General features: G+C 38.0%; 3 protein-coding genes across 4 annotated transcripts in view; 1 reads left to right on the top strand and 2 right to left on the bottom strand.

Moving 5' to 3' along the window:
- LOC105037243 (nuclear/nucleolar GTPase 2) overlaps window positions 1-12719 on the bottom strand; it is a 40380-nt gene extending 27661 nt beyond the window's left edge. The window contains exon 1 of one of the 2 annotated variants that reach the window (XM_073246307.1): window positions 12601-12719. The gene's annotated coding sequence lies outside the window, so the exon portion shown is untranslated. Of the gene's footprint in view, window positions 1-6135; window positions 6259-12600 lie in introns of those variants that run through there. The other variant, XM_073246306.1, reaches the window with a different exon arrangement.
- On the bottom strand, window positions 1354-14896 carry LOC140852788 (nuclear/nucleolar GTPase 2-like). The gene is made up of 11 exons (XM_073246311.1): window positions 14528-14896; window positions 13686-13819; window positions 13022-13151; window positions 12601-12761; window positions 6136-6237; window positions 5909-6013; window positions 5687-5815; window positions 4712-4852; window positions 3622-3722; window positions 2942-2999; window positions 1354-1573 (listed from the first exon to the last, which is right to left on the bottom strand). Exons 1-11 carry the CDS (start codon window positions 14760-14762, stop codon window positions 1562-1564), a joined length of 1308 nt encoding a protein of 435 aa, XP_073102412.1. The 5' UTR covers window positions 14763-14896; the 3' UTR covers window positions 1354-1561.
- On the top strand, window positions 14835-21773 carry LOC140852804 (choline transporter protein 1-like). The gene is made up of 8 exons (XM_073246367.1): window positions 14835-14906; window positions 15661-15844; window positions 17335-17408; window positions 17485-17598; window positions 17932-18288; window positions 19016-19273; window positions 20002-20229; window positions 21372-21773. The coding sequence occupies exons 1-8, from the start codon at window positions 14835-14837 to the stop codon at window positions 21561-21563; spliced, it is 1479 nt and encodes a 492-aa protein (XP_073102468.1). The 3' UTR covers window positions 21564-21773.
- The last annotated feature ends 269 nt before the right edge of the window (window positions 21774-22042 follow it).

The raw sequence follows: 22042 nt of genomic DNA, 5'->3' as shown, positions 1-22042 counted from the left end.
CACAAATCTATGTATGTTTTCATTGATTTTTTTCAATATTTTTTTTATAAAAAAATGATACATGATAGACGATGCCTTCGAAGAAAATAAAAGCATGATGAATGATGGAGGTTGATACCTCCATTTTAATATATATATATATATATATATATATATATTAATAATTTAAATATAATAAATCATATCTAACAATTCGCATCATTGAGATGGGACCCATTGTCCAATATAGATCTAACCAGATTTACTTAAGTGTACCCAAACCCCTCTCTCTTTCTCTCTCTCTCTCTATATATATATATAAATAATCTATTCTATTATATTTATTCTATGCTACATTTTAGAGCAGTTCTAAAAAACAGAGAAACGGGACGACTTCTTAATACCCATCTCCAGTTCTTGCTGCAGCACATGCTACATCGTAATCTTACACGATCTTGTCCTAACGTTCATCAAGGACTTGGTATAGCTGATTGATCCTGATCCATAGTCTATTGAGGAGGTCGTTAAGAGATTCCAAGCACACCTAGTCTTCTTGTACAAGGTAATGACACAATATCTACCATCCAGACCGAGGAAGGGATAAATGGCACCACAAAGCAACAAGAAAAATCATTAATTGTCCCAACAGGCTATACATCGCCTCTACAACCAACAATAGCAACTGCAATAAAAGAAATATTCTCAAACGAAAAACCCAAGAATAAGAACATCTATACTTGCAGCACTACAGAAAGCTGGTCTTCTTCCACATTTATAGATTCAAGTAGATCATATAGCAACATCTCCAACATCATCCATGAAATGCATCCGAGAAGGCACACACATTGCAATTTAAATAGTTTGGCATGTTTCCAATACATATTAGAACACGAGAAAATAGCACTAATCCCTAACAGAGAGGTAAAGGTTGTACAATATTATCAAATCCCTATAAAGCTTAAGGAATAAGTGGTATGAGGCATGTCCTGAATTCTAACAGATTATATGTAATTATGCATTTCAATCAAAAACAGGAAAACCGGCAGCAAAGAAGCTCAGTGCTTTTTTTTTTTTTTCAATTCAAGCACTGAATCTTGTCGATTCCGACATCTCCAAAGTGAATTGAAGTTTGCAGTGATGCGACAGCAGTTGTGACCTCCGTAACTATATACAAAGCCTAAAGAGCAATGACTAACAGCAGAGAGTTTAAATTTCAGAACAAATCTTCTATGACATGTTGAAATAGTCTGGCTTCTGGAAAGCAAAACAACCACTTACTTCTTTATGAATTTCTCAATGCATGTGATTAGAGTGCTCTCGGGCACAGCCCCAATAACTGTATCTTTCTTCTCACCATTCTTAAAAATCATGATAGTTGGAATGCTTCTAATTCCATACTCGGTCGCAATGTCCTGGTTCTCATCAGTGTTGAGATTCAAGCATTTAAGCTTTCCATCATATACTTTTGACAAGTTGCCAACAATAGGATGAATCATACGGCAAGGTCCACACCATGGAGCCCAAAACTCGACTAGCACTGGAGTATCACACTCCATAACAAGTGACTGCCAGGTTGATTTTGTCACTTCTGGAACTGTAATACAAGTGACCAAAAATATGCATAGTCAAAATATGTAGAGCAACAGAATAGCTACAATAGAGCTTTGTAATAATTTAAGAAAGCAAAGGCAAGGCTATGCTTTAAGCAGCACCATGAAACGAAAAAGATAGCTAGACAAGTTTGAAGGACTAGATTTTCATAATAAGATCCTTCTGAATAGAAGAACGAAAGGCACAGCTTTGAAAAACAAACATTTCTTGCTTAGAAAGGAATTGTATTCACTTGTACAATGCCTACATTTATTGCAGACAGTACATTACAGCTGTTCATGCACAGTTTTCTGAAATTTAATTTTAAAAGTCAAATGCAATTTGCTTAGTTAGAATTTTATTTCTTGATCAATCAGAGACATTGCCGACATTGCCCCTTCAAGAGCTTGATTGCCAATGTTCCCAGGCCTTGGCCATCCTAGCTCAGAGTATAAAAAACTTGCTCATGGCAACAGTGGCTGTTGCTGAAAGATGGGAACTCAGCACGTACTAATGGATCTAAGCAGATGATAACCCAGAAAGTTTTAAGGTTTTAATTATCCAGTATGATCTCAACCATGGATCTAGGGCAGCGCTAGAAACTGCAGTCTCTACAAATGAAGTCCCACCTCAGGGTTCACAAGCCTAATGGTATAAAATACCAGAGTCAACTGAAAAGATAGTAAAATGGAAATCAAAAGAAGGTATTTCAAAAGTGATGTCCCCCACATAGAATATTAAGATCAGTGGTTCTGGGGTGTAATCCTAAAATGGAAATCAAAACGAGATATTTCAAAAGCGATGTCCACAAGATAGAATAATGAGATCAGTGCTTCTAAGGTGTAATCTAACCAAAGCATGCTTTGCGACCCAAAAACAAATTCTATGATTCTGCAACAAGACACAATTTTGTCAGATTAGAATATTGCAAAATAAGAGGAGCCTAGCAAAGATGAGAATCTAGAGATGACATGATAAATCTATGAGGTGAGGCATAAGGAATGAGCATTGACACAGGAGTTGCACCAACCAAGGACAAAATGTTATAGAACCAAGTGAGTTGGTGTTCATATGAATGCAATTGTATCTGAAGTTGCCCTAATGACTACACGTGCTTGAATTTGGGTCAGAGTTGGAAAAAAGGGGGAGGCTAGAGAAATATGGACAATTTTCATGCATGATTTGGGGGGTGGGTGGGGCAGTGTAGGGAGGAACAGAAACACTGTCCTTGTTCAAGGTTGCCGTGGTCCAGAACAAGCATAGAATTAGGATAAATAAAATTGGTGGTGTAAGGTGTTCAATCAAGACTTATAATATATCAGCATATTGATGATCATCAAAAAAGAAAAACAAAAACAAAACTAGGTCGTACCTTTAAAAGTTTTCCTGTGGATCTACACAGCTGGACAAGAAAGTCATTCTCATCAACCCTGGAAAAAGAGTACAAACAGTCAGTCCTTATCAACAAAAAAGAAAAAGGAAAAAAAAGGCCTAAACAGGTCCATTTAGCAAGTTGACTGATTATTAGGATAAAAGGGCATGCAAGGCAGTTGCCAACAAAATGGTGTTCAAACTTGGAAGTCATGGTTTAATGCAATACCATGCCTCAAAAGCATAAAAGATTAAAACTATAAGGTATGGAGGTTGGCAGAGCCTTCTATTTTGCATCTACACAAAGCATGGATCCAGGAAATAAGAACACTTCTTATATAGACATGCTGGCTGTCTATGATTACACTGAGAATGTCTCACAACTTTTGAATCAGAAGGTCAAGTAAGAAGTAAAACTCAATACTGTTTCCAGTCACATTGCGCGGCCCTATTCTTGAAATCCATTGGTATCACCTGATGAACTTCTATGGTTGAGCGATCACCACTCAAATACAATTCTTAACAGGCAAAGCTAACTTATAATACTAGTACCATGAATTAATTCTGAAAAGAAAGACAAACTCATTGCGGAAAAGAAACAACCGAACAATATTGGTACAATAAATAAACCTTATAAATGAAATTAACAAAAATATTAAAAGGAAAAAGAAATAGATGTACCAGTCTTCAATCTTATAGGCTCTTTGCAGATGCTCCTTCTTTACGCGCCTCAAGACTTCTCCTATATGTTCAGATGCATCTTCCAAGTTTGTAATGCGCACCTGGTAAAGAATCCCAAATTAGCCTCCATTCTACATTTGGCCTATTTTGGATTGAGATTAGCAACTATAATGACATATGCTTGTTGGATGCTCTGAATAGATATCCTAGCTTGCTGCAGTAGCATATCCAGATTAGGAATGATAGATTAGGCATCTGATGATCGTTTATAAAGTGTAAATACCTGCTCCACCTCCTGTATCTTGTACCATTTGGCATAATGCAAACAGAAGGGTAGACAAAAAGTAGTAGAATTCTTAAAAAGACGTATAATGATATGATTACAAGGCTATCCACTTGTTTATCCTGGTGAAGGAATGCAAAGGTTGCCAGTTGGATCTAATAAGGAGATCCTATTCACCATTAGTCCTATCATTTGGTAGTAATGTGCTTTTGTTTACCTTCTATAGGTGCACATGCCACCATAATATGGACCAATGGACTTCTGTGGTCAAAATTCTATGATGAAAAAAAATATTTAAAAGGAAAAAAACAAGGACTGTGATGGATATCAAATTCTGATCACTATGATAATCAGAATTTAGAGCACTAAAGAGGCCAGAGTTTGTCAAAATAATGCAAGACACATGTATACGATATTAAGGCTCACTTTTAAATATTCGCATATCAATGGCATGTATGTACAAACCAAAGGTGCAGGATTCCTAACTTGCTTGTTTGATAACAATATCATCAGCAATAGTTAGTTACTGAAGTTAATCCAAATTATAAAAAGCAATTCAATTGTAAACTGGGGCACCTCACTGATGAAATTCTGTACCATGTTTTTGCATCAAAGCACGATAATCAAAATAGTAGGACGATTAACTCTTACAACTTCCAATGAATAAGCCCCTTAAAAAGAAAAGGGGGAAAGAGACAACACTAATCATGATAAAGTAACCCTACAATAGCCAATCAAAGAATAGATACCATATAATATGCAAGAACATATATTCATGGTTATTAAGGAAAAATAAGATATACATACCACACCCTTAAGGACTATATCGGTTTCGGAATCTTTGTTTTGATATACAACTCCAGGACAATCAATTAGAAAGATCCTCTTGGTAAGAGTAATATACTGCCAAACTTTAGTCTCTCCAGGAATTGGAGCCACTTTGCAGACCTTCAGAAAACAAAAAAGTGATCCAAATCAGATAAACAGCATTTAACAGTTTAAGAAAACATAAGAATGTTGTCATTATTATCATATAAGCAATAAAATGCAGAAAAACACATGTTATTCAGCTTTCACATGATTTATCAGTACCAGCAGGTTTACTTAAAATTGATTAATAACAACAGTACAGAATCTAAGTCCACAATATCCTTAAAAAAGCTGTACTAAACATCAAACAACTTCATAATGCATATTACACAGCTTTTAATTGCATTTCAGTATCAGCACACTTCCACTTAAGATGATAGTAGATGTGAATGCATCAATGAAGGCAGTGATTTGGTGTATTATGCTATGATTGAAGGGGCAAGAGTGTCCTCCTTTAATCTCTAATGCTTAACATTGAACTAAAAGAAGCTGGAAATCATTTTACAAAGTGGTCAAACAGAAATTATAAGCTTGATGTATTGTATAACTGTATGCCTAATAAATTCAGTGAAATGCTATGCTGGCTCTAGAAAGCCAAAAAGGAAGCCTTTTAGCCTATGTACAGGAAAGCAAAAGCTTTGACTAGGTTATTTACTATTATATAAGTATCTTGAAATACCTTCTTTTCTGCATTCAAAAATGACTCGGTTCCTGAATTTCTTTTTTAAAGTCTGTTGCCATGACTTTTTGAATAGATAATATATATTTACAAACAGCAGAACTTTTTCTTCTTTTGGGAAGCAAAATTCCACAAAAATGTGCCATATAGCATCATGGAAAGAACTTAAAACTAGTGAACCAAAAAAGGAAAAGGCACTATCATTTGGCATTCAAAGTGATAGCAAAAATTACATTTTTTGTGCGTAAAGTATTAATAACTGATGACTTCCCAACATTAGGATATCCAACAAATCCCACTGATATGGCCTGCTTGTCGCTCTTCAAACGGGCAAACTGCCTTAACACTGATAGAAGAGAACCCTATGGCATATAAAAAGTAATTCAAGAATGACAGTCATTAAAGCCAAAGAATGAGCCGCAAGCAAGCAAGCAAAAGAAATAAAATATTAAAACCTTGCCAAAAGATTCGTTAATGCTAGCATGGAATGCCAGTGTAGGATATTCTTTTGATAGCAGCCGCAGCCATCCTTTTGTTGCCCAAGCAGGAACTAAATCGCACTTTATAGGTAAGAAAATAAACCAATCAGACCATTAGTCAGCTTTTAAAAATGATTTTTAAGTAAACACTGACAAAAAATGTAACTGCCAATTGGAAACACAAACTAGTTGAGACAACAAACCTTGTTCAGCAAAAGAATCATGTGCTTGTGCTTGCAGTTCTCCTTCAAGTGTTTCTCTAAATGGTAGCACCTAGTTCCTTGTGGATCCCTAGCATCTAATACCTGTACTCAAGTTGAATGATGCAAATAAGCAAATAAATAGGATAAGTTATCTTAAACACAAAAATATGTCAAACCATTTGTGATGGCATCATCTGGACCCTCAGTTAAAATATAAACACATTCAAGATCAAACAGTAGAAAGCTAAGCCAGCGATTGAAACGGTACTTAGATGTGTCTACGTCACCCTAAGTGCTGCCTAAACATATATCAGATCCCGTCCTGCAAGGAAGCTACCATTGTGATGTGCACCATCATGAAAAAAGAGATGATCACATGCCATATATGGATCCAAGAGCCAAATTAATGATTTTACTCACGTGCGTAGAAGGATGATATGGTGCGAATCAGATTTGGCAGGAATTTGAAAAAAATTATTGCTTGGAAAAAGAGCCGAGTTTAGAAGCTTGTTATGTTCTTCCTAATTCACCATGATCTCCAGCCACCATCATTTCCATAATAGCAAGACGCAATCAAGGTTGCTTTGTTCTTCCTAATTCACCATGATCTCTAGCCACCATCATTTCCATAGTAGCAGGATGCAGCCAAAGTTATTTTGTTCTTCCTAATTCACCATGATCTCCAGCCACCATCATTTCCATAGTAGCAAGATACGGCCACTATTATTTTCTTTGTAGCAAGATATAGCCATCATCATTTCTATGATAGTCAAATTCTGTTATTTCCTTCCATTTACTGAATGTCTTATGTTCCCTCTCTTATCTATATAAAGGGAGGCGATCTATGTATTCAATTGAGATTTCAATGAATGAAAATGAGTGTTGCTGATTTCTCTTATCTAACCCCTGTGTGTTAGTGGCGAGTTATAAATCCTAGAACTTATCACTCACATTCTTCTTTTCTTGAGTGCGGCGTTCTACCCCTTTGTGATCTGATTGTGGCGATTTTCTTATCAATCAGATTTCAAAGGTTTCTTTTATTTTTTTTTTCTCTCTTTTTCTTATGCTCCAATCTTTATTTTTACCTACACAAGATAGTTATTTAGGCCTGGACACATCAGTTTGGTATCAGAGCCTGAGGGAGTGCTTGACATCCAAATCATGTCTGGAGGAGACGAGGCCCCTGTCATTCCTAGAGGCATGAGTCTGGAACAAGCTCAGATTATGGGGCTCCAGCGGCGTCAAGAAGAGATGATGGAGCAACTCAATCGCCTAACACAAGCGTTTGAGCGGTTGGCAACACTCCCCCCCCACCACAGCGGCATGGCCATCCAGCACCACGACGAGTTGATCGCAATGATGAAGAGGAGTATGACGAACCCGGAGATGATGATGGTGTGGAGGAACACCCATGGCAAAGACGGCAGCAAAGGAGTTTGGGAGACAATATTAAGATGAGGATCCCATCCTTTAAAGGAACCAGCTCACCCGAAGAATATCTGGAATGGGTGCAACGTGTGGAGAAGGTCTTTGAATGTCAAGATTATTCTGAGGTAAAAAAATGTAAACTTGCTGCCCTTGAATTCACTGATTATGCTAATCTTTGGTGGGAGAATATGAAAGCTCAGCGTAGGAGGGATGGAGAAGAGGAGATCCGAAACTGGAGGCTTATGAAGCGGATCATGGAGAAGCGATTTGTCCCTCAATATTATAAGCAGGAGCTGTACATCAAGTTACAAAGCTTGAGACAAGGGGGGATGTGTGTTGAGGATTATGTCAAAGAATTTGAGATGCTGATGATGAGATGCGATTTGCGAGAACCTCAAGAACAGACCATTGCAAGGTTCTTAGGAGGCTTGAATAAGGAGATTGCTGATACGGTGGAGTTACAATCTTATGTGTTCCTTGACGATGTGATCAAACTTGTTGTTAAGGTGGAGAGACAGCGCAAGCGTGGTGCAAGTAAGCCAAGTAAGACTACCAACTCATCTTCCTTATCACCATGGTCCGTCCCTAAGACGGTGCCAAAACAAGTAGAAAAAGGTGATTCTAGCAAGCGAGTCACAGATACGGCCAAAGAAAAAGAGGTGGAAAATTCACAACCTCCCAGACAAAGTCGAGATATCAAGTGTTTCAAGTGTCTTGGTTACGGTCATATAGCCTCTGAATGTCCAAACAAGAGGGTGATGTTCATTCGAGAGTCACAAGAAGAAATTGAAAGTGAAGATGAGGCTATTTTGGAAGAGGTAAAAGAAGATTATGTGGAGTTTGCAGATGAAGGAGAGCTGTTGGTTATTCGTCGCAACCTGAACCTACAAGCCAAAGTGGATGATGAGCAGCGCGAAAATATCTTCCATACCAGGTGCACCATCCATGATAAGGTATGTGGTGTTATCATTGATGGAGGTAGCTGTACCAATGTGGCTTCTACTATTTTGGTAGAAAAACTTAATTTGGTGACTATGAAGCATCCCCGTCCCTATAGATTGCAATGGCTTACTGACGATGGTGATGTGAAGGTTACAAAGCAGGTTGTAGTACCTTTCTCTATTGGCAAGTCCTACAAAGATGAGGTTGTTTGTGATGTGGTTCCTATGAAAGCCAGCCATCTTCTTTTGGGAAGGCCTTGGCAGTACGATCGGAGGGCTATTCATGACGGCTTCAAAAACACCTATTCATTTGCCAAGAATGGGAAGAACATAGTGTTGGCACCACTTAGCCCGCAACAGGTCCAGAAGGATCAGCTTGTGATTGAAAAGGGCAAGAAAGAGAATCTATTTGCCAACAAGGGAGAAGTGAAGCGAGTTTTGACTAACCATGAAATTATTTTTGTTCTTGTAGCTAAGCAGGTTCCAAGTGAAGAAGTCTCCCTTCCACCGCAAATGAAGGAGATCTTGGAGGAATTTATAGATATGTTCCCGGAAGAATTACCAAAAGGATTGCCACCAATCAGAGGGATTGAGCATCAGATTGATCTCATTCCAGGGTTTGCCCTACCAAATAGACCAGCCTATAGATGCAATCCCGAGGAGGCCAAAGAGTTGCAGCGGCAAGTTGCGGATCTTTTGGAGAAGGGTTATGTAAGGGAGTCTATGAGCCCATGTTCAGTACTACCAGCTTTGTTGGTACCAAAGAAGGATGGATCTATGCGGATGTGCGTGGATAGTAGGGCGATAAACAAGATCACAATAAAATATCGCTATCCAATCCCGCGACTGGATGATATGCTTGATGAGTTGCATGGAGCTAAGGTCTTCTCAAAAATAGACCTTAGGAGCGGATACCATCAGATTCGCATGAAGGAAGGTGATGAATGGAAAACCGCATTCAAGACCAAGTTCGGATTGTATGAGTGGATGGTCATGCCATTTGGCTTGTCCAACGCACCTAGCACATTCATGAGATTGATAAATCATGTGCTGCGTAAGTTTATTGGTGATTTTGTGGTTGTATATTTTGATGATATTCTAATTTTTAGCAGAAATCAGGAAGAGCATATGGAGCACCTCAGGAGTGTTTTTGAGGTTCTGCGACAAGAGAAGCTATATGGCAACCTCAAAAAGTGTCATTTTTGTCAGGATCGCATAGTCTTTCTTGGCTATGTTGTGTCACAACATGGAGTGAAAGTTGATGAGGAAAAGGTGAAAGCGATCAAGGAATGGCCTGTTCCTACTAATGTATCTGAAGTGAGGAGTTTTCATGGTCTAGCATCCTTTTATCGGAGGTTTGTGAGGAACTTCAGCACTATTCTTGCTCCTATCACTGAATGCATCAAGAAAGGAGGAGAATTCAAATGGACTGAAGCAGCCCAAAGGAGCTTCGAGTTGATCAAGGAGAAGTTGAGTTCAGCACCCATTCTAGCTCTATCCGACTTTTTCAAGACTTTTGAGGTAGAATGTGATGCCTCCGGTGTGGGCATTGGAGCTGTTCTGATGCAAGAAGGGCGTCCCATAGCATATTTCAGTGAGAAGTTGAATGGTGCAAGCTTGAGCTACTCTGTCTATGACAAGGAGTTCTACGCTCTGATTCGGGCTTTGGAGACTTGGCAACATTATTTATTGCCAAAGGAGTTCGTCATCCATACTGATCATGAGTCTTTGAAGCACTTAAAAGGACAAAGCAAGCTGAATCGTAGACATGCCAAGTGGATGGAATTCTTGGAAACCTTTCCTTATGTGATCAAATACAAAAAAGAAAATGTCAATATCGTGGCTGATGCACTTTCCAGGAGGTATGCTTTGATTTCATTGCTTAATGCTAAACTAATGGGATTTGAGTTGATTATAGATCGATACAAGGACGATCCAAAATTTGCAAATATTTATGAAGAGTGCGAGAAAGGAGCTGTAAATGGCTATTACAGGCATGACGGATACTTGTTTAAGTCAGGTCGGCTGTGCATTCCTAACAGTTCTATTCGAGAGCTTTTGGTGAGAGAAGCTCATGGTGGCAGATTGGCAGGTCATTTTGGAGAGAAGAAAACATTAGAGATGGTGAAAGAGCACTTTTATTGGCCAGCTATGATTCGTGATGTGCATCACGTCATTGAGAGGTGCGTTACCTGTAAAAAGGCAAAGAGCAAAGAGACTTCACAAGGGTTGTATATGCCGCTACCTGTACCAGATCAACCATGGGTAGATTTGAGTATGGATTTTGTGCTTGGGCTGCCAAGAACACAAAGGGGGAAGGATTCGATTTTGGTGGTTGTGGATCGATTCTCAAAAATGTCTCATTTCGTGCCATGCCACAGAACCGATGATGCTTCACATGTTGCAGAATTATTTTTCAAAGAGATAGTACGTCTGCATGGTGTACCAAAGAGCATTGTGTCTGATCGAGATGTCAAGTTCTTGAGTTACTTTTGGAAGACCTTGTGGAAGAAGCTTGGTACTAGATTGCTCTTCAGCACGACTTGTCACCCGCAAACCGATGGTCAGACCGAAGTGGTAAATTGTACCCTCTCTTCTTTGCTTCGCACTGTTGTTAACAAGAATATGAAGAATTGGGATGAGTGTTTGGCTTATGTTGAGTTTGTTTACAATCGTAGTATTCATAGCACTACTAAGCATTCTCCTTTTGAAGTGGTTTATGGGTTTAATCCTATCACCCCACTTGATTTGGCATCACTTCCAATCAGCGAAAGAGTTTGTATAGATGGGAAGAAGAAAGCTGAGTTGGTTAAGTCCATGCATAAGAGCATCAAGGAGCAGATTGAGAGGAAGAATGCAGCTTATGAGAAGGCAGCCAACAGAGGAAGAAAACAAGTTCGCTTGGCTCCAGGTGATCTTGTTTGGATACATCTTCGCAAAGAACGATTTCCAAACCAAAGAAAATCTAAGCTCATGCCGCGTGCTGATGGTCCATTCCGAGTTGTTGAGAAAGTGAATGACAATGCTTACAAGATTGAATTGCCTGATGACTACCATGTGTCCGCTACATTCAATGTTCGAGATCTTTCTCCTTACTTGGAGGATAGTTTGGATGATGAGGAAGACTTGGATTTGAGGACAAATCCTACTCAACAAGGGAGAAATGATGTGCACCATCATGAAAAAAGAGATGATCACATGCCATATATAGATCCAAGAGCCAAATTAATGATTTTACTCACGTGCGTAGAAGGATGATATGGTGCGAATCAGATTTGGCAGGAATTTGAAAAAAATTATTACTTGGAAAAAGAACCGAGTTTAGAAGCTTGTTATGTTCTTCCTAATTCACCATGATCTCCAGCCACCATCATTTCCATAATAGCAAGACGCAATCAAGGTTGTTTTGTTCTTCCTAATTCACCATGATCTCTAGCCACCATCATTTCCATAGTAGCAGGATGCAGCCAAAGTTATTTTGTTCTTCCTAATTCACCATGATCTCCAGCCACCATCATTTCCATAGTAGCAAGATACGGCCACTATTATTTTCTTAGCAAGATATAGCCATCATCATTTCTATGATAGTCAAATTCTGTTATTTCCTTCCATTTACTGAATGTCTTATGTTCCCTCTCTTATCTATATAAAAGGAGGTGATCTATGTATTCAATTGAGATTTCAATGAATGAAAATGAGTGTTGCTGATTTCTCTTATCTAACCCCTGTGTGTTAGTGGCGAGTTATAAATCCTAAAACTTATCACTCACATTCTTCTTTTCTTGAGTGCGGCGTTCTACCCCTTTGTGATCTGATTGTGGCGATTTTCTTATCAATCAGATTTCAAAGGTTTCTTTTATTTTTTTTTTCTCTCTTTTTCTTATGCTCCAATCTTTATTCTTACCTACACAAGATAGTTATTTAGGCCTGGACACATCACATTGAAACATATATGCACACATGGTCATGCTTCAAACTGCATGCACCACTTCAAAATAACTCCAGCCTCCCACAAGATGCTGCCACAAATTTTGGATAGTTTCTCAAGTTTTACAAGGACACATATGCATTACAACACAAGTTGGCAGAAACAAACCTGGACAACTACATTTGAAGAATCAACAACTTTGTAGAGCTCACCCCAGATACGCTTGCTCTGCCCCTTTTCAAACATTGTGTGTCTGACCAAGTCTCTTAAGCCATCTTCTTCACCCTCCTCCCTGGATTGCCAAGCAGCAGATTTCTGCTCAAATGCATCTGCAGAAAAATAAATGAACTTGATATTATATAAAAATTAAAAGGTTTTGGCGTACTCTTTACTATGAGATGACTAATGAGAACCAAAACTCGGGAATCAACAAGAAATGATATGAGAAAACATGGATTTTGCAGCATATCCTTAAAGAAACAACAAGTTGCCTGAAAAGTCATATTTTACAGAATGTACAATTTTAAATCAAATCAAAGGCATTAAACAAGTAAATGATTTCGCAGAAGATTAACAAATTACTCTGTACCTTGAGATCCATCTGCCTTTTTAACCAAAGATTCATAATCCCATGCTAAAAGCTTTGGGCGTTTTCTCTTCCTCTTTGGTCCAAATGCATCTTCAAAAGGCTCTGTATCAAGAAGATGTGCTTTTGCTTGCTGCATAGACAGTTCAAGTAAAAGAATATCTTCATATCAATAATTTACACTGAATTGTGCTTCCATAGGTATTTCCAGTGAACACAAAGGAGAAATCCAGAACCTCCTTGTACTTTAGAATTAGCATGTGATTTAGAGTATGTAAGTGAGCAATTTTTGGTTCTTCATGTTTGAACTAGATGAGCTACTGACACAAATTAATTGAGAAAATACCTTTGCTTCGAATCAGATACTAAGCTAATCCTAATTTTGCACCACCATGTAGTTCTAAATGTATCGATTCAGATTAATAGCATAACAAGTGATTGAAAAGCAAATAAGTTGTGGCATAAATAAAACAGTAACTTTTAAGAGCTACCATCAAAATATTCATCACCGAAATAGGTAAAAACCAATATGCAGTGGAAACATTTCTTCTTTCAGATAATTGATCATAAAAATAAGCAGACGATCAACCAACTTAGACAGATAAGGTTGTGGTTTATGTCAAAGTTTAAATGTATGCATAAAAGGGCAGTATAAATAAGTTCTTACCTTTTGATGGTCATTTAAAAGGGACAATGGCAATTTCCTCTCCTTCAGTATGACATTGTAGTTATTAGAAAGTCGGTTTTGAAGCTCCTCACGGAAAAATTCAAGTTCTTTCTGATTCACAACCCGTGTGTTACCTGAAATTCAAAACAGCAGTCACATATAACATGAATGTTTCTGATAATTAATCATGACACGTCAGTGAAAGCTACCCCACATCATCCTCAACACCAAACCAACTAAATAAATAGATAAACAAGTATAAACTAACAAAGAAAAATGCCTGCAAACTTAGTCAGCACTGATAGATCGTACGTCAAGACATAATGAAACCCTCCCACGATTGTGGGCCAATTTTGAAGAATTAGAACTGAACTTCACTCCTGCATCTAAAAATCTCATTTCTCTGAAATAATTGCATAAAGTTTTCAAATGCATGTCATCAGATGGAATTTGTCCGGAAATTCTTTTCCTTAACAACAAAAACTTTTTAAAATGCTTGTCAGACAAGTTTTGATAATAAAATGCATGATAACAAAAATTCTCGACATCAACATATACTGGAAAGATGTTTCGGCACTTCGTTACATAAAATTTTCAGAACATTGAAAGAGAAAACAAGCAAATAAAGCTTTTCCTTAACATCAAAAACTTTCTAAAATGCTTGTCGGACAAGTTTTGATATTAAAATGCATGGTAACAAAAAAATTCTCGACATCAACATATACTGGAAAGATGTTTCGGCACTTCGTTACATAAAATTTTCCGAACATGGAAAGAGAAAACAAGCAAATAAAGAGCAAAATAAGATTTTAAGGATTGAAGATTGATTGAGGAGCGCTTACCGAACCATCGGCGGTCGGGCTCGATGCGGGTATTAGGAAGCTCCTTGGACTGGAGCTCGTGCTTCAAGATCTTCCCCTTCCGATCCCTCTTGGGCCGGATGTTGTACATCTTGAGCCGTCGCACCGTGGCGGCCGTCCGACCACCTTTGGTATCCCCACCATTGCTGGTGTTTACGTCCAGAGAGTGCTTCGGCTTCTTTGAGACATTAACCTTCTTCTCCTTCTTCTTCGCCATCTCCACCACGCGAAAGCCTTCCCAAAAAGAAATCAAACTAAGAAAAATCCAGTAGAAAAAGCTTCTCCTTTTATGGTTTTCGGACAGGCGGCACCCCTGGAGAGGAAATTAGGGTTTGGGGGCGGTGGAAGAGGAGGAGAGGGGGTAAAGACTCGGAATAGCACGCGACATTCACGTGAAAAAGCGGAGGATAGAGCGCAATTTTGAACGGGCTCGACGATGGTCCAAATGGGGTCCACGTCCATTTACTTGTTGGGTGGACCGGATCAGGGTTGGTAAAGCCCAAGATTTGTTAAATAGGCCCATCCTCACGTGAAAAGCACGTGCCTCGACGACATTAATAACTTTTTCCCTCTCTGAAACAATGTTGTGCCTTAAGAACCTGTTAATAAACGTCTATCAATCCAAGGCATCCGCTACTTTACCGACTCCTCTCATTCCTTATCCTCCTTTGACTCTTTCCACCTCCACCACCACTTATAAACCCTCAACCATCCTCGTCAAAAATGATGCCACCGTATTGTTGCTTCAATAATAGGTTTCTGTAGAATGCTTCGAATGGTAGAAAATATGTTTCCCCTACAATAATAGGTTTCTGAAGAATGCTTTGGATGGTAGAAAACATATTTCCCCTAACTTATTCGTGGAGCCAATGAAGTGAGCTCAAGATGGCATTTGTTATTTTTTTTTAATAATGCAGAACATGCATTATACATTGCTATCTTTTAACATGCCATCTTTTTTTCGTGAGTCGGCACAAAAACATCCTGTTTAAGAGAAATTTTGATGCTTGGGCTGCAAGGCCATCCATTCGGTTGGACCAACATGCATTGCAGCTATGGAGATCGGATTAACTTGATTGAAAAACTTCACTCATGCATTGTTGCATGATCTGCAGAGATATGTGGCAGACATTGGAAAGGCATGGCCTGTGTTGATCGTTTGTGGAGGAATCCTGCCACTATTTTTATCTGTGATCTGGCTATTAATGATTCGCCACTTTGTTGCTGGAATGACATGGATAACAGTGATTCTCTTCAATGCCCTTATAATATCTGTTACAATGTTTTACTATGCAAAAGGTCTGATATGCTGTGCCTTATATGTTTTTTCCTTTTTATTTTTTTCTTTACAGAGAAATTGGCCACTTTTCATCTGGTATATATCTAATATCTTTGGTATGGGTGCCTTTAATATTCTAATCAATGACAGTCAGGTCCCATAATTTATCTTGAAAAATCAGAAATACATCTATTCATCTATTGAGAGATGGTAGACAGTTTTTTGCATTCTATGAAAAGTCACAGAACGTTCTTTGTATAATTCAAGTGCACAGTGCTCTCATAGTAATCTAACAATCATCAATATAGAGCTGTTCTATAAAGTTTCCCTGGGCCCCAGACATGTAGGCTGGGGGCTTCACTTAGCCTAGGTTTCTTATGAGCTGAGGAATCATTGGGAGTGGAAAGCTGGGGAAATGTCATTTGATCATCCTATGTTATCCTGTCCTTTTGTTGGACTTATTTTGTCGGTAAACACCAAATTAAAGAATGTCTTTCTCATAATCACTGACTACTGCAAATACTTCTTATACACTCAATCTTACCTTCATCTATATCAAGGTGCAAAGTAGAAGCGTCCATCACAATAAGCACTTGTTTGGATTTTCCTATAGGATTGGGTTGAAAAATCTTATAAGATTCGTGGATTGGGCCAGCACAACCAGCAAGACCACAAGCTTCTTGCTGGGCTAGGCCCGTATTTATAAAATATCCAGAAATAGCTTTGGAGTGGACCAGTCTAAATCCCATAGGGAGAAAAAAATGAAGATTTACTTAGATCTTTTTTCTTCCCTACGGGATTTGGACCGACCCACTCTAAAGCTATTTGTGGATATTCTTCCTAGCCCAGCCTATAGCCTATGATATTGCTGGTTGTACTGGCCCAATCCACAAATCCTACAGAAATTTCAGCCCAATCTTATGGGAAAAATCCAAAGTGGCCCTAAGTTGGCTGTCATCCCATCCCTTAAACTCACAGTTGAAGCCCAAGTATGTTAATTGTGCTCTAAGTACAGCAGTTGAGATCAGAGACATCTATTATAAACTTCTAGGGAAAACAATACAAAGTAAAATGAATATGTAAATTTTTGTCCTTTCCAAGTTTCTGAAACATGATTCGAGTTTAAGACCATCTAAAGTTGGAAACTAGATCATGTTCAACATAGTTTAACAACGGATTTATTAGTTGGTTGAACTGTTCTTTTTGGTTAACCCATTGATCATTCAGTTTAGTCTTGACCAGCATTCTTTTTAACATGCATCTTCTGTTTCCAAGACCAGTAAAAGTGAGCATGCTAAGATACCTGAGAACAAATAATTGATGAAGAGGATACATGCCAGATCTTAGTGAAAATTTAGTTGTTTTTATTTATTACCTTAGGGGATTAGGTCTTTAGGCCTCCACTATGAAAATTCATTTTGAATGAGAGTTTCCTGTTTGTGTATTTATTTTAAGAGATGCATGTTATATGACTTATCATTGCTTCTGATCAACCACTTCATGTTTTTAGCTGGATGGATTGGACATGATGCTATCTCAGTTGTCATTGATGAAAGTGATCCATATGTCAACATAAGTGGGAGGGTAAGTTTGTACCATTAAGCACAACTGGTAAGGAAAAACTGGCTCTCTTCTGACTTACCACCCGACTTTAATCCAGGAAATAAATCACATTCGTGCTGTAGCTGTTCTTATGACAGTTGTAATGATCATCACATTTCTTTCTTCAATAGCCATTGTCCGCCGTATTCTTATAGCAACATCTGTTCTAAAGGTAAGCATAGTGGATAAACTACTTGTCAACTGTAATATCACTTAACACAGCTGCCCATATGTGTAGGGCCTTTCTATGTTTCCTTCAATTAACACAGATGCATCTAGCTAAAAACGTGCATGCACTTCAGAAATGGAATATTGTTCCAAATTTATAAATTAAGAATTTTGATTGCTCTTTCGAGCTGGCAATACCAAGTCGGCTTGATAATTTCTTAAAAATAATGCATTGAAAAAAATGGTATTGTCAATATCTTCTTGATGCATCTGTAGACAGGTCTAGTCTGATCACTTAAATCGATGTCTAAGTCTAACCTCTGCAATTTGTATGCAGGTTGCTTCAAAGGTCATAGGCGAAGTTCAGGCTCTTATTGTTTTTCCAATTTTGCCATATTCTATCCTTGCAATCTTCTATATGTTCTGGTTTTCCGCTACACTCTATCTTTTCAGCTCTGGTCAGATCATTAGAAATGACTGCAATGCCAATTGCTGTTCGTATGACCTTAAGTCCAACAGGGTGAATTGTGATAGTTGTTGTGGCTACAGCATCCATTACACCCCGCATATTGGAATCTCCATCCTTTTTCACCTATTTGGGTGTTACTGGGCAACTCAGTTTATCATTGCATGCTCGTCTACAGTTATTGCTGGATCAGTTGCCTCTTATTACTGGGCTCGTGGTGAAATTTCGGTAAGCAAACTATGTACCTGAAAGCTGCTCATGGCTCATGTACATGTATGTAAAGTTAGAAAATTTGCACACCTAAAATAAACTCGATTGGGTGTATTTTGCCAAAGATAAGGTTTCCCCAGATGGAAAGCCTTACATAGTATTGAACAAGCAACTTTCTTAATTGCTCCAATCAGTATTTGATCATTTAGTCAATTTAGCTTTCTTTTTTGAACTTGTTTATACGAATACTTCTTTGACATCTGAGAATGAAGTCAATTCACACATGTGCTTTTTAATGCTGCGTAAACCTTTTGACTTGGTTATATGGACACAGAATTCAAGGATTTCTTTGTTTGTCTTGATATTGTAAATGTACTTTATTTACTGAAGTAACTGGATTCCAGGTGGGTTGTAGCAAGAAATCTTACTTTTCATTTACATTATCTACTTATCAAGATAGCTACACAATTTATGTTGTGCAAGTCGATGCCTATTTGGGTAGCCAAAATCCTTTCTTGCACTTTTATGCGTGTGCACGGCATATACTATATCTTGAAAATATTATGATTTTTTTTATTTATTAACATTTGCAGTACTGTAAGGCATAAAGGTGAAAACATTAAGAAGAAATGGACGGCTGTGCATTGTGTAAACCTATCTTAAATGTTTCTTTTAGACTTTTAAAAAGGAACTTCTTTTCTTTTCCTTTTTGACCTAGTGGCTGATGTTGCATTGCCTGAAGCAGGAAATTCCATTTCTCCCTGTATTTTCTTCTATGAAGCGCCTTTTACGTTACAGTATCGGATCTGTGGCTCTCGGTTCGCTGGTTGTATCCATTGTTGAATGGTTTCGGTTTATACTTGAGTCACTCCGCCGCAGGTTAAAACTTGCAGATACTGCTCCTGTAAGCTGTATGGGAAAAATGATGTCCTCTTCTTCACAATGCTGCCTAGGATGTATTGATTGGACCATCAAGTCTGTGAATCGGAATGCATATATTATGGTAAGGTTCTGATTAAAATTGTAATTTACATCTGATGCATGGGGACAAATTTGGTCATCTTTTTCAAAATAAAGTCTGAAATCTTTTTCTGTTTTCACTGTTTCCTTTATAGTTATATGTAACTTCGATACACTAAGGTTTATCTTGGTGAAACTTTAAATGTAAGCATCAATACATTATTATAGATTTGGATTGTATTTGATTTTCCTTTGCATTTTTAAGTATTGACGGGCTTTTCAGGCACATGGTTAACACTGTAGTTTAGGATTTGAACATCTTGTTCAGAAGAAATGGCGAGCTTTAGTTATACAATTTTGAGAAAAAAATAACAGGTAATTTAGTTTAGACAATAAAACTTGTAGGCAATAATGTCTCCACGCCTGAAAAACTCAATTAAGTCTTCAGCATTTTACAGTATTGAAAAAGGTCTTCAGTTTCAGTAGTACTCGGTAGTGTGTATTTCGTTGTCTTAATGTGCCTCATAACACAGTGACTGGAGAGCTGTAAAATCCTGAATGGTAAATCTTTTGAGGCTTTGAAACTTCTAGTTAATTCTCATTATTGTTATCAGTGTCATATTAGTGAATCGCTTGTGATGTGGAACTTTTGAGTACGATGAAGACAACCAATACCAAGATTTCTATTTTATTGAGTTCCAAAATTTGTATGTTCTGACATTCCTTTTCATCGCATGCATTGCAACTGACAATTTTGCTTATTTCTAACAGATTGCCATTACAGGCAAAGGGTTCTGCAAAGCATCTGCAATTGCTACAGGTCTAATTATGAATAATATATTGCGCATAGGAAAAGTGAATGTCATTGGAGATGTTATTCTCTTTCTTGGGAAGTTGTGTGTCAGTCTCTTCTGCGCACTGTTTGCATTCCTCATGTTGGACACTCACAAATATAAATCTGCCCACAATAGGATTTCATCCCCTTTGTTCCCTGTTCAGGTAAGGCTTCCAAATCCAGTTTGTAGCAATTAATTTTTCGTCTTCATTTGTTTGTCTGAACTTTAAAGAAATTGTTGCTGTTTTTTTTAAAGCTACTTTTTATCGTAGGAATTGACTTAAGACTTTTATCTTGGTCTTTGACCGAGATTGACTTAAGACGTTTATCTTGGTTTTTGACTGAGAAAGATGAGCCATGAGTGAGTTTACAAATTCTGGAGAATCATGAAGCAGCAAAGGAAAAAAGACAGCAGCAAGTAGGGATGATAGTCCACTGATCAGTGAGTACAGTAAGTTAATGACTTAAAACTAGGCTAGAATAAAATATTTCACTTGAAAAGTTAGTAGAGGTCATTGAGGGTTTCTTTGTCTCTGTGAAGAAGGTAAGATTATTGTTTAAGGAATAGGTAGGTGGACATGAAATTGGGTGAAAGTTTTGGGAAGCAAGTTTAATGAATGGGGAACTAACATTTGTAATGGATTGGTGTTCATCATTAACTTGAATGTGCTCTTGGAACCGGTATGTGTTAATTAACATGAGTCAGAAAAAATGGAGGGAGAAGTTAATCGAGCAAACTAATGAATCTAAAAAGCTGTTTTGCAAGCATAGTTTTCTATTCGATAGATATGCATGATACAGGAAATAGTGGAGAAACCCCCATCAAACTTGTATGCTGAAACTAATCAGATATTTTAACTATATGTTATCTGTAAGATAATTGTCAGGTCCAATGACAAAAGGAGCAGGCTTAAAAAAAGGACGTGGTAGATAGGAATTTTTCAGGAATGGAAAACCAAGGGAACTAGAGATACTTGTAATTGATACCTCTTCTCATGGTTGATTCAAGACCTAGTCCTTCAAAACATTTAAGTTTAATAGTGAAGTTAAAAAGAGGAAGGTATTAAAGTGGGAAAGACAGTAGTGGAGTCTGTCGAGCAGCAAAGACGGGCAAATTAACTGCACTTATCGCATGATCAATAGTGTTGTTTATCTATGGGTTGACTTTCAGATAACTTTGGCAACCAAACATCACATGGACTGAATTCTACTGAATTTATTACAATTTGCGATAAACATTCTCTCCCCTTTGATATTTTCTTCCATGCAGAAGACCTAAAGTAAATGTGTATGCATTCTCCTGTAGGTATGCTGGGGCCTTGGTTATATAGTCGCAACCCTCTTCTTTGCGGTTGTGGAGATGTCGATCGACACAATCATCCTCTCCTTCTGCCAGGATGCAGAAGAGCATCAAGGGACTGCACAATGTGCACCTCCTCTTCTCATGGAAACTCTTGATGGTGAAGGAGAAACACAGAGACTAACCCAAGGATCTTGAGCACATGTATGTTTTTCTTGTTATGTTGCTCGGATCAGCAATCCAAAAGGGAAAGCATCATCCCTTTACTCGGCTGTCTTCTGCTCATTTTTCTGTTTTGCTGTTTGTTGCGGAAGTTCAGCTCCTTATACTGAAGTACATCCATGTCAATTAACTTCATGAGTTAACATCAGTGATCCAGAAGTAAGGATGATCTCTACAATTTGCTCAGTTTTCAGCCTTTGCATCTTCTTTTCCCTCTACCTGTGGTAATAGCCTTTCACTCCTAGGTTCTCTTTTTACAGCGTATGAAGGTTAATTTGGGCTCTGCATGTACCATCCTCAAAATAGACAATTACCCATGCTAGCTGTGACCCACCAGCTTGCATGAAATTGAAGCTACAGATTTTCAGTTTTTATATTGCATATAAATATGAAAACATCAGTTCACGAGACACTTAGGGCAGATAATATATTGCTTCCTGCATTATTTGAGACAA

The sequence above is a fragment of the Elaeis guineensis genome, chromosome 12 (genome assembly GCF_000442705.2).
Source record: "Elaeis guineensis isolate ETL-2024a chromosome 12, EG11, whole genome shotgun sequence".
Taxonomy (NCBI): domain Eukaryota; kingdom Viridiplantae; phylum Streptophyta; class Magnoliopsida; order Arecales; family Arecaceae; genus Elaeis; species Elaeis guineensis.
The sequence above is the reverse complement of the archived record's forward strand: the minus strand, read 5'-3'. Positions and strand labels throughout refer to the sequence as shown.

What these genes read in the sequence shown, in the direction of transcription:
- LOC140852788 (XM_073246311.1), bottom strand. Translation starts at nt 14,762, where the DNA reads ATGGCGAAGAAGAAGGAGAAGAAGGTTAATGTCTCAAAGAAGCCGAAG. An exon ending in TTAACGAATCTTTTGGCAAG is followed by an intron (nt 5,816 to 5,908) that starts GTTTTAATATTT and finishes TATATGCCATAG; the next exon opens with GGTTCTCTTCTATCAGTGTT. An exon ending in ATACTTTACGCACAAAAAAT is followed by an intron (nt 4,853 to 5,686) that starts GTAATTTTTGCT and finishes TGTTTTCTGAAG; the next exon opens with GTCTGCAAAGTGGCTCCAAT.
- LOC140852804 (XM_073246367.1), top strand. Translation starts at nt 14,835, where the DNA reads ATGGTTTTCGGACAGGCGGCACCCCTGGAGAGGAAATTAGGGTTTGGG. An exon ending in GTGGAAGAGGAGGAGAGGGG is followed by an intron (nt 14,907 to 15,660) that starts GTAAAGACTCGG and finishes CATGATCTGCAG; the next exon opens with AGATATGTGGCAGACATTGG. An exon ending in ATCGGAATGCATATATTATG is followed by an intron (nt 19,274 to 20,001) that starts GTAAGGTTCTGA and finishes TATTTCTAACAG; the next exon opens with ATTGCCATTACAGGCAAAGG.